Source organism: Xyrauchen texanus, chromosome 9 (genome assembly GCF_025860055.1).
Source record: "Xyrauchen texanus isolate HMW12.3.18 chromosome 9, RBS_HiC_50CHRs, whole genome shotgun sequence".
Taxonomy (NCBI): domain Eukaryota; kingdom Metazoa; phylum Chordata; class Actinopteri; order Cypriniformes; family Catostomidae; genus Xyrauchen; species Xyrauchen texanus.
The window spans coordinates 37,782,063-37,794,711 of NC_068284.1; the positions used below are offsets into that span (position 1 = coordinate 37,782,063).

General features: G+C 40.0%; 1 protein-coding gene across 1 annotated transcript in view; it reads right to left on the bottom strand.

The window, feature by feature from the left end:
• zgc:110158 (uncharacterized protein LOC553590 homolog) overlaps positions 1 to 12,649 on the bottom strand; it is a 141,965-nt gene that overhangs the window by 19,169 nt on the left and 110,147 nt on the right. Inside the window, exon 5 of the mRNA XM_052133866.1 lies at positions 12,367 to 12,456. Within this exon, the coding sequence (XP_051989826.1) occupies positions 12,367 to 12,456 (90 nt within the window). The remainder of the gene's footprint in view (positions 1 to 12,366; positions 12,457 to 12,649) is intronic.

Below are 12,649 nucleotides of genomic sequence, written 5' to 3' on the forward strand. Positions count from 1 at the left end.
AGTTGCATTTGCAAAGAGGTGAGCAGTCTAGACTTGCTTTGCCACATTTGCAGGTGGAACAATCCCCCTTACAGCAACATTTGATAAGCTCTCTGCAGGCTGTGGGGACTTCTGGAAGTGTCATCCAAATTGGTTCCCAAGACCCTGATTCCTTGGTCCATCCATAGTCCCTTGGAGAAGGAATACCTTGCTGTGAGAGTGTGCTGGTCGCCCAGATTCCAGTCTGATAAACTGCCCGTCTGATGTGCTGCAGTAGAGTATCTTGGGTGGGTGGCAGTTTCTCCATTGTCCTACTCCCATGGCAGAAGAGTTCTTTCCTCTTCTGGACAATGGAGCTTGAAGAACTGGACTTGTCATACAAGATGACAGTCAGTCTCTCAAGCTTTTGGAACTGCCATGAAGCAGCATCTAATTTTTGGAATGGATTTCTGGCAAGGGAAGCAAATACTTCAGTGGATTCATCATAGGCTTGCCAGGTCCGCCAAACTGACTTCTTACCCTTCCCAGTGAAAGCAGATGTTGTATCACACCCTGAATAGGCATGGAACATCAACAGTGCTTGAGACTTGTCCTTACCCAGACTTTTACATATGCTATTGACATGGTAAAATCTGTACTTTTTGCCCATGCCAAAAGCCACCCAGATGTCAGTCAAAGGTTGAATCACCAGTAAATCAAATAAAACTGCAAGAATCACAATGACATCAGTGTCCACAGTACGCACATGGACAGTTTTTGCTCCTTGCTCCAGGGCATGCTGTATATGAACCACAATCCGGGTGTCTGCCTCTTCATGATTGCAACTGCTCATGGTACTGCTGGAACCAAATGAAGATACAGCTTGCCCTGATGTGATATACAGAGATTTGTCTGGGGGCCAGTTGAACTCTTCAGTCTTAGATGTCAGAAAGGCAAAAAGCTCTTTCTTATTCATTGGATCACGTAGGAAATCCATCCAATTGCCTGGCAGCTTTGTTTGGCCAGACACTTTCCTGCGTACACCTTGACCCCTCTTTTGACGCGTAGACTCCTTCAAACTGTCTGAGATGTATGCATCCCATACAATATCCAACCTTTGTGTATCCTGCAGCTGCCTCTGCAGGTAAGGGATGAAAACATTACTTGCATATTCATTAAATGTGTTTACTGTATTAGTAGACAGACTGTGGACAATGACCGCTCCATCCAAGATTTTGCAGTCAAAGCATGAGGGTGGCTGTGATTGCCCAGGGAGCTCAAGGCATTGAAGTAAGTCAGACTTTGTGCCTGGCAGGTGAATCTTTCCAAAGTCAGAGAGGGAAGGAGGGAAGGACTGTACTTCATGTGCAAAGAATTCATCCAAATCACTCTCACGACTTTGCATTGCAATATACAGCTGACCAAATAGTGTCACGTTGTTCTGGAGCATTTTAATCTTCTTCCCATGTGTAGATAATGTCTTGCGTCGAGTTTGCTTGAAGAGTTGCAACAAATTCCTTTTGATTGGATCATGGATGGATTGGCTGCGATCAGTAAGCACCTTTGTGACAAACTGTTGATATTGTTTCTTGCCTGTGTCTTCTAAGATGAACACTGTTTTAGCCACAGATTCATCTGCACAGTTACGGCTGTCAAGAGTGACTAGATCTTTAAAATCATCCAAGAAAGGGTTGCCCATTCTTTTAATAGTTTCAGACAGGTTGGCTACATGTCTTTGAAATGTCTTCTGTGTGGAAAGACACTGTTCATGATGCTGGAAGTTCTTAGGATTATCTATGTCATTTTCAGGAAGAAAGTCCTCTTCAAATTCTTTCAGCAATCTTCCCAACTCTGGTCCAGAGATCATCCATCGTCTGAAAGCATTTGGGTTTTCTGTGAGACCAACTGCACCACCGCAACCTTTCACAATCTTATTCTCTTGTTCATGAGCTTGGTCGAAAGGTATTGCAGAGAACTTGTTGTATGTCTTTGAGAGAACCCAGTGTGAATGCTTTTCAAACTCAACCTTGATGGTACTGGGCAAAGACTTCATGTCCCTGATGTGGACAGACACTCATCTTGCATAGTTTGTATGGTCCAAGGCAAAAAATAGAGGGATGAGTTCTTCTAAAACTTCTACATATAGAAGGAAGTTCTTCTCTCTGTGAGCTCTGACAAAAATGAGAATGAGGGTTTCATATCTTAGTATTATATCCCAATACATGAAAGTTGGACTCTTCTTCAGCATGTCATTTCTCCAAGTGATAAAGGTATCTTCATCTTTGGGGCCAGCAATAAGCCTAAAAGCTTCCTGCTGCAGATTGTGAAGTGACAGTAGAGTGACTTGGTGGGCATGCCTGGTGCTGAGTTAGGTGTGCTGCTTTCAGAAATGAGTCAGCCTTTCCAGAAGATGCTACTTCTGCTTCAGTGAGTGCTGTTGTCCAACCAGAGCAATCTAAGAGGTCGCCAAGTGTATTCCAGAGGGCCATTTCTGTGTGTAATCCACCTAGCATAACTACATGAACTCTTTCACCATGTGTGCCTGGCCATTTCCATTGCACTAACTTTGCCAGAGCGAAAAGAGGCTGGTCAAATGTAGTAACTGGGATTTGTCCAGGATTAAGAAATTCAATAGCTTGTCTAAGAACATTCATGCCATGTTTAATCATGGCTGGAGTGGCAGATTTATCATAAAACAGAGGAAGGAGTGCACATTTTGCTGGGGGGTCTTCCACCAATGGTTGCATAGAAGCATGATTAGCAGACCATGCAACTGCATCATCACTGTCTAGTTCTCTCTTCTCTAGAAGTGGCAGTGCATGATTGACCTACCTGTTTTCCTCTTCTCTAGCATTATCCAATAAACCCATAGCTGTAACTACATTACACTCTGGCACTGAAACAGAAGTATTTTTCAGAGCTACAGCGGGGACAGTGGCAAAAGTGTCAGGAAGAGCTTTATTTTTATTTTCAAAAGGTGGTATCATAATGGGTGGTCTCTGTACACCACAGTCATCCTTAGTTGGAAACTGAAACATGCTGATTCCAGTACCATGAAAGGAGCCTACAGAAGTGGTTGAACTTGGGTCATAGTCAAGGTTATCAAGGGCACCAACTTTGAAGAGCCCTTTCCGGAGACAAGCTGGAACCACAACACCATCAACTTCAAAGCGTTCACATGTGGCTTTAGCAAGCCAGTCTTCAATTTGAATAACTCTGTCATATGAAATGCTAATACCCATTTGGTTTAATTGCTGGACCAGTTGCTTGCTTCTGGTTTGTACATGTACATTAAGGCCTAGGTAAATAGGGAGTGGTGGTTCACGTTCAAGGCTGTGTCTGGTCATCCTAGCAGTGGGTGTTGCCCTTTTCTTTGTGTTATAAAGAATGCCTTGTCCCATTGTGAGGCAAGCCTGAGACTCACATTTATCTTGATCTTTCAAGTTGGAGCCATTCATTATCATCGAGATAAGAGACTTTAAGCTTGAAGGAAGTGAGGTTTCTTGACATCTTTCTGGGAAGGAGCCAGTGAATTTGAAGCCTGTATGGTTGAATATGTCATTTCTAATAATCTTCGCAGCTTTTGCCAGGATGAGAGCATCTTCATCAAAATCTCTCTTCCTCAGAGCTTCCCTTAGCATATTTCTCATGCCCTCCTTGAAAACAAGAACTGTATTCCTTCCATCAAATTGTTCTTGTGCATCTGGAAAGCATTGAAGCAAATGATTTTTCAATCTGGTTTTGTTGACTTGCTTACTGACACCCAGTTCCTGAAGTCGATTTACATACAAAGAGTGGAGCTCAGATAGCATAAAGAGAAGGACTCCAGAATCAACACATTTTTCAATGTAGTCCTGAAGTTCAACGAAGCCTGAGACTCATTCATATTTTCATCTATGTTTTCTGGACATTGGTAGCTCTTACTAGCGAGTCCACGGTAGCAATTTCTCAGCTTTACAAGGCATGGTAAATGGTATTTTGCCTCAATTGCAATTAAATCTCCTCCAATTATCCTTGTCATAAGCCTTGTGTCCTTAAGTTCAGTGATCATGGTTCGGATATTCTTGTCAGTATCAAATGTTGATACTTCATGGAGAGCACCTTGATCTATGCCACCCTCACAGAAGAAGCACTTTCGAACATCCAGTCGTTGGCGTTTCATTGGCTTTCCCCGTCCAGATTCAACAGCATTCCGCATGTTCTTCTTTGTCACTTTCATAAGCTTTGAATTGTTAAACTTTAGATGGCAAGATTTGTGCCAAGAAGCAGAATGTGAAGCAAAATTGGTAGCAGTTTCATCATTCCCAAAATAGAGTTTAGTTGGAAGATTGTCAATCGCTCTGAATTGCTCGACATTAGCAAGAATTGATCTATAGGCATGAGATTTATCACCACTTGTCCCAGGTGTCTGCAAGGTACATCTCAGGGGTTCAGATGTGTCTTTCTGGCAAATAATACATAGAGCCCAGTTCAGCTCCATGTTGAAGTTTCAGAAACTAATGTTATGTAAGCATAAAAGTTATTATTATACCGTTATTTAGAATGTGTCACTTCATGGTTTCCATGGCCATTGCTTGTCACGTGACACACCGCAGCAACAACAGAGAATGAATGATGATCTGCTTTTATGTCATTTTTCCTTTTTATTCAAAATATTCACACATTTGTTAGATATGGCATGAAATATCTGATATTCCGATTGTCAAATATATGCAAGTGGAAGTGTTTTGTTGTTTAAACACCTTTATAACGATCGCGTCAGTTGAGCTGTATGCTGCGATGGGCGTCGTCATCTAGTTTGTGCCGCAGACGCAGTTCAGAGAATCGGATCTGTTGGATTTTACAACACGTGAATTCATCCACTTCACCCGAAATACATAAAAGTAAGTGGCTGGTGAACTGGGAGACGAATAGAGTAAACTTTAAAGTCACTTACACAATGTGTATCTGATATGAATAAAACATTTCTAATTATGGAAAGGATTATTATTGGCTCTTCCTTTGACATCAGTGTGTATTTTACAAACTCTAAATGTATTGTTTTTTTAGTACTTAAATGTCTGAAACCTAAAATAAACATTATGTGGTTGAAAACACTGAAAAGTTGTGATATATGACAGCTCTGAGCGCCTGTCTCTGGCTCAGCGCCAGCCAACGCCGAAAGCACATTTTGAATTTAGCAGTGCATGCACTGACCGTTCTAATCACACCGGTGCAGTACGTGCGAAAGGGTTAATGTGATGTGATGCAGCCTAACATAAAACTAATGACCAAACTATGAACTTAGTAGAATAGCTATGAATGACCTAGTTGAACTGAAAAATAAAAGAGAAACCAAGATCTCTTAACATTTAAGCATTTTTGCTGCCTTTTTTAATAATTCTGCCTATATTATACAGGGCTTTTTGATTTTTTTTTAGGTATAAGGTGTCTTGGCACTCTGTTTTACACTTATAATTTGGAAGATCTACTGGCCTGAGCACAAATTAACAAAAGGAAGCTTATTCAGTGGTCTTAAAAGGCCATTATCCTGAAAGTTTTACTTGAGATGGAAAAAAAACAAAAAACGTTTTTCATGAATATTGTTTTTTAAGTGATTTGACACTAAATTTCAATATTTCAGCTGGGCTCCTAGGCTGAAATCATTCAGGAGGTCCTAAAGAATCTTCATGTAAAATTTGGTGCTTTTATCACCTCGGTAACGGTATTATTTAATATGTGCACTACCCAACTGGACTAAAGACAAAGGTACAAGACCCCATGAAAGATGTTAAGTACACCTTAACATCTTTCATGGGGAATCAACTACAATCCCATAAAGCTTTGCGAATGGCATAATCTAATAAAAAAGGATGGTCAAATTAAAAAAATACTGATTAACCCTCAGAGACATAGCGTAGTAGAACTGCAACATTTGTTTACAGCAATTAAACAACATCCATTTAAAACTAATCCGTAAAAACTTCACAACTGTAGCTGACAATTTGAACTGTATTACGACAACAGTTTTGGTGAGGAAAAAAAATGTATGTTAAATGCCATGGCTTGTTTAAGTTCTTTAATAGTAACTTCAATTAAATATGGGCTAAAAACAAGATTTTCCGATAGATTGCCATTGTTGTTTGAAGTCTGAATGCTGTGTTATAAAGTATGTTTGAGTAAAATTTTTATTTTTGTTTTATTCTATAAAGTACTGACAACATTCTCCCAAATTCCAAATAAAAATATTGTAATTTAGAGCATTTATTTGCAGAAAATGACAACTGGTCAAAATAACAAAACACAGCTTTCATGCGCCTTGGCATGCTCTCTACCAGTCTTTCAGATTGCTGTTGGGTAACTTTATGCCACTCCTGACTCAAAAATTCAAGCAGCTCTGCTTTGTTTGATGGCTTGTGGCCATCCATCTTCCTCTTGATCACATTCCAGAGGTTTCAATGGAGTCCAGGTCTGGACTTTGAATCAGAGAATTCATAACAAAGTGCTTATACCTGAGGGTGGCGCCACAGCGAATATATTACATTTATATGATAAATGACTGTGCTGCTCAACTGAGATGAAAGATGGCGAATTCGAATGAAAACAACAGTTTACATTAACAATTATATTTAAATATTTCATAGTGTAATTTTTCTTCTCACCCTTCTGTTAGGTAGGTTTACCTGATTACCTTGCTTATATGGATGGCACATCCCTGATATATATATATATATATATATATATATATATATATATATATATATATATATAGATAGATAGTAGTTTGAAAGTGTAGGGATGTACATGGATAGTTGACATATCGAATACCAAAATCACTTTTCGGTTATTCTACAAGTGCAAATAAGGTATTCAAGTCTATCCATAACTGATGATACCAGAGTATAGGGCGTGTTTGGGACGGTTCACACGTGCTTTTGTGTGCTTCCGCGCTGTTTTTCAATTGTTTATGTAATCACGTTGAACGGACGACTTTGACCATTGTGCAGCATATCAATTATTTTTTTGGACAAATATGAGCCATTTTGAAGACGTTCAGGTTGCAAGGAGGATTTACTATGACTGTTACATTGTTACAAATGATTCCAGAATGTTTCACCTGGCAAAGTTTCAGCACTTGATAAACACTAAGCCAATGTTTCTTATATTTTGCTCTAGTGTGCAGACAATAATACCACAAGTTAAATGCTATACCATTTAGAATTCAACACATCCAAAGCACCCCTATGTTTCAGGCAGTAACAGTTAAATTTTTTGGGTTTGATTTTAATCTATGCTTTGTGATATTTAGGGTAATTGCTAAATGTGCGCTTTATTCCCTGCTATTTTCAAAGTAGTGTTTGCTGCATATCCATTGCGATAAACATTCTTTATTCCTGAGTCCCCACTCATGATAAATAACCGCATTACCGTTCGTGAACCCTCTCGGTTAACCAAATATTGCAAACGGTTAACATACACATTCCATATAGGGAGACCGATTCAACTGCATCATTCACTGTGTGTTGTGGGAGTGGGAGATTGCTGCATAGCTCTTTTGGTGGGCTTTGTTGGCTTTGTTGGATTCTTTGATTGGTGGATCGTTTTCCTTCAGGAACACGGGTCGTGTTTTTCTTCGGCAGAAATCCCGCTATTTAACACAATTCTTCTAAAACAAAGTTTAAACGATGTGGACTGATGGTTTCAAGCATATACCATCATGGTAGGTCTGTCTTTAAAGGTTTACAATTTATCGTTAAAAAATAAGTTAGAACTTATACTTCCGGAATCCCACTGATGTGATCTATTGAGGAGAGAAGTGCTTTTACTTTTATAAGTGATCATTAATAGATTTACATTGAAGGAGGGACTGGAGACATATCTAGGGACAAGAATATCATAGACACTTGGGGATGGTCTCTTTTAACTTGGGTCAGTAAGCAACCACCCAGAACACCTTGACGACGCTAAATTAACCAGCACACCCTAGCAATCAAATAGCAATGTGCTAAAAAACATTATAAATACCATAGCAACTGTTTAGCAATGCCCTGGCAATCACCTACATCACTGTAGCATAGTTGTAACAAGTTTTGCACAATAAGCAACACTCACATATCCTGTGACTGTATTTTGCCGTGTCATTCGTAAAGCAAAAGTATTTCTGTGAATTAATTGTGTCACTTAAGACCCATTTAACTCCTCACTGTACATAACTACCGCACGGCACCACCATTGGTGAATCATTAATGCACAACAGCACATTGAGTACAAAATAGTTCCATGAGGAACAAGACAATATCTAAATAATAACTAGTATACAACATATAGCTTGGTTCTGTTTTGCCCTCTCTTCCGGACCATCAAGACTGAATGAAAAGCAAATGGCATTATGGGTCCTGTGCACCTATCACAGGTCCCTTTAGAAACCCGTTCGACCAATCAAGCTCGCTCTACAGTCCCACCTCGTTGGGAGGTTACAGACAAGATCTCAGAAGAGTGATTTATAAAATCACTTCCGACTACTCTGAAAAGATAATAACCTTCTACTTACCGGCACAGCTATCAACAGAGAGCCCTTCAATCTCCACTCACCAGCCCTAAAGGGGCAGTTAGCATGAATGACGGAAGACGGCTGCAATAGCACTCGTCAGTCACTTGGGGGCAGTGTTAACAAAGCAAACCCCTCAGCGGCGAGACATGTTCATGCATCTCACAGTAGTACAACAAAACTCAGTAAGTTAAGCTTATTATTTGTATGACATAGGACATCTTTGTTATTTGACAAAGACAGCTAGAAAAATATGTATAATAATCAGATACGCAAATGGTTGTTAATAATTTCAAACATGTCCATGCAGTCATAATCAAGGTTCTTAGAGCAATTTCCATGGATTATGATTTATAATCCATTTAGGGTTAGGGTTATCCATTTTTCATTTCCATGACATTTCCAAAGGGAAATGTCAATTTAAAAATTCTATGATATCTCCAGGTTTTCCATGACTGTGGGAACCCTGAATCCTGATGTGTACAGATAAATCAGCTCTGTATTTGGTACAAATCAATGAAGTGTTTATTAAATGTCTAAGATCCCCTACAAAAGGAAAATAGGGTGAGAACTTTTCATAGGAAGAAAGCAGCTGTTTTGAGATTTGTTTTGTATATTTGCAGTTCTCTAGAGAGAGCGAGTGTGTGTGTGTGTGTGCGGCTGTGACCTGCTCTTATTACTGCTTGATCTTTTGGCCAGTGTTCAGACCTCAGACAAGCCCTCCTGCTGGTTTCAGAGCAACTGAGAAAACCATCCATCCAACAACTACTGGAAATCTCTGCGCTGATGTCTAGAGCTACCACACAGACCACAGCCATAGAACAACAGTTCTGCACAGAGTAAAACACCGACCCACCCGCATCAACATAAAAACATGGCTGCTACGACATGTTTGAATGAGGTAAGGCAAACTCAAGATAAAAAAAATGAATGACTGGTCAGAGCTGTGGCCTAGCAGTTTATAAACGTGCTCCGACACATTGAGCAGTGTTCACGTAGACGACGCAGGTTCGAATTAGATTGTGATATTTCCCGAATCCATCCTACCTCGTTTTCCCATAATTTAGCTGACCTCTCAGTATTGTCTATATGAATTCAACTGCCAAAAGCCCCCCAAAAGTGTATGTGTCTTAACTTTTTTGATTTACCATTCCAGTTGTTAATAATTACTGAATTATGCAGATTTAGAGCAATTCGCAAATTAATTATTCACAACAATTTGTGAATCAGTTCAACTGATTCAGTGAAAAGAACCAGCTTAAAACAACACTATTGCTTGCAAGGAAGTTGAACTCTACACAAGAGCAATATCTTGCTGATTATATATTTCAGAGCAACACACATCTAACTAGAAAGATGAATATTAACTATAGAACTTTTAACAACTTTTCCATGACTTTTTCAGGCATGGGGAAAACAATTAAAAAATTCTCTGATATTTCACACATTTCAATGACTGTGGGAACCCTATTTCTATGACTGTGATGAATTTAGTGATCAAATGCTTATGGCTTAGGTAAGGGTTTATGGAGCTGGTTTGTGGGAAATTTTGTTTCCGATTTAGCCGTGACCCATCTCTGAACTCTCGAATGGAGCGCTGCAGGGTCTGGCATAAGAGATGCTCCACTGACTGTCCCAGAAACCATGCAATATATAAATGTGTTTTCCCTGGCCACCTGCCCCTTTCAGAGTGGGTCTGAGGGAAGGATTAGAGGGTTGTTGGGATGCTCAAGGCCTCTTTAAATCACAGTAACACTGAGGTCACAACTGTTCATTGCACCTCATCACACAGCGGCAGTAGCACTCACTCCACACTCGGTCTCTGCCAAACAATCTTATTCCTTCACCAACTTGTTTCTCTCTCTCTGCTTCCTTCTCTCCTTCACTTTTCACTAACCATTCCATTTGTCAAATCTTTTTTCTGACTGCACGGCTTCCTAATATTAAACAGTAGGGATGCATAATATATGGGTTACCATATCAAGCAAATCAAGTAAAATTTATCAAGCAGTGATGATAATTTAAAATACCAAATATTGGCCGATTTATCGGTCACTGAGATATATTGGTCGTATTATGGTAAATTTTTGTTCAAGTGAACTATTTTCTATTATCAATTACTGTCTAATTTCATTTGAAGCATGTAAAAATCAAGATGAAAATGACACCAAACACACCCACACATACAAACACGCCAGAACACCTCACACCTCCTCTCTCTCCCCCTCAGTACTGGTCTGATATAAATAGCACTCTTCTCTGCTTCTCCAAAAACCTGCTCCAACCCTCTCTGTATCTTCTCAAACCTTTCCCCTATATTCCTCTCCCAACCCCTTCCTGTATATCCCCCTTCTTCCCTCCTGTACAGCAGAGATTCCAGACAGAAGCAGTGATAGAGAGCGTCTCCTCCCTCTGCTCTGTCTTATCACTAACACCGCCAAATGCCAGGCCTGTCCATCACTGAGCAAACAGTCCACCACTGCATCATGGGAAGGGCCGTGGATGTGTACGAGCATGTTTGATTATGAGACTGTGTGTCTGTGCTTGTGCGCATCTATGTGAAAGAGTGACGTTTCTTGTAAAGAGACACACAGCTTTGTAAAACACAAAGATATAAGAATGAACGCTCCCTTTTCCAACAAATGGGATTGTCAGTTCATCTCAGTGCAATTCTTTATAATAAATGCATAGCTGGTCACCAGCATATGTTGTGTTATGGGTGCTGATGCTCAGCATGGGATTATTTTGTGCTGGTGATTACACCAGTCTTAATGGCTACCTTAACCACCAAGTTTCCATGGTCAAACAGCTTAACCAGAAAATGCTGGTCAAACTTCACCAGCTAATTTTTGCAGGAGAAATGCTAGTCCACCATCTAGACTACTACTCCCTGGCTAGAATAAAAACAGCTTCAACCCATCTAAAGAATTCAACTGTTCTCTCAGCCCCACCAATCTGGTTAGACTGGTTTTAGAGGGGTTTTGGCACTTGCCGGCTGATTAGGCAGGGAGACCAACTGGCCAACCAGTTAAATCAGCTGAGATGAGCAAACACCTTAAGATGGTTTGAGAAGGGGGTACTCTCTAGCTGGGGACAGAATAGAAATTAATGCTGGTCTAAGCTGGTCTTTCCACAAGATAAGCACTACTGATTAAACAAGCCCCACATAAATGGTTAAATTCAAACATCTAGATGTTGTTTTCATAGATGTCCAATTAAACACAGCATCAGTGTTTGATCAATGACAGAGATATGTATATCTGGCATATACTGTATATAAACTCTCAAACGCAACACGGCCAGCAGTATGGAATGAATCAAGCTGCAAGCAGAGGGATGAAAGGATGACACAGCAAAGAAAGATACATTTTTATGGGGAAGGAAGAAAAACAAATGTTTAATAGAACCAACTCATTCAGAAGCATGCAGGAGATTTCAGTGTACAGCAAGAACAAGAGTGAACATCCCATTTAATCTATGTCTCACAGTTAAATATGTTTTGTAACACAGTTAATTGATTATAAGTCAGCATCAAGTCAGTGCCACAACATATTTCCCACTGATTCTTTGTAGATCAGAACCGTAACTCTACAGTTACTTTTCATTAACAATCAAAACACAGCAACTACATCCCAACCTTGCCGTTGGAACATAGCGATACGAAGTGTATGTGAAAAAAACTGAATCTCAGAATGATCTCACAGTTAACAGAGCTCCAGGCTGCTGTCGAGCTGCCCACCTCCACAGACAAACCCACCAGCAGCCCACGCAAGCACACAGAGAATAAATGAATGGCACGCAGGTGGGAGAGTGTGATGAATGGGAAAAGAGAAGGGTGGATGAGAGAAAGAGAGATACAGAATGAAACCACTAGTGCTTACCTGAAAGAAGCCAGGGGGCATGGGTCCACCGGGCATGCCATCATTGGGGGGCATGTTACCCATTACAGGGCTGGGGGCTGCTGCTGCACTCTAGGAAACAAAAAGAGCACAAATTTAGTTTCAGTAAGTAAAGACAGGTTTCAACAAGGATATATTATCATAATATTAGTAATAGAAATAACATGATACTGATCAGATGTATCATATTTTGCTAGTAGAATACAACAAGTATATTTGTTTCACTCGCCAATTATAACGATTATTTGTAAATGAAAACCCTCCG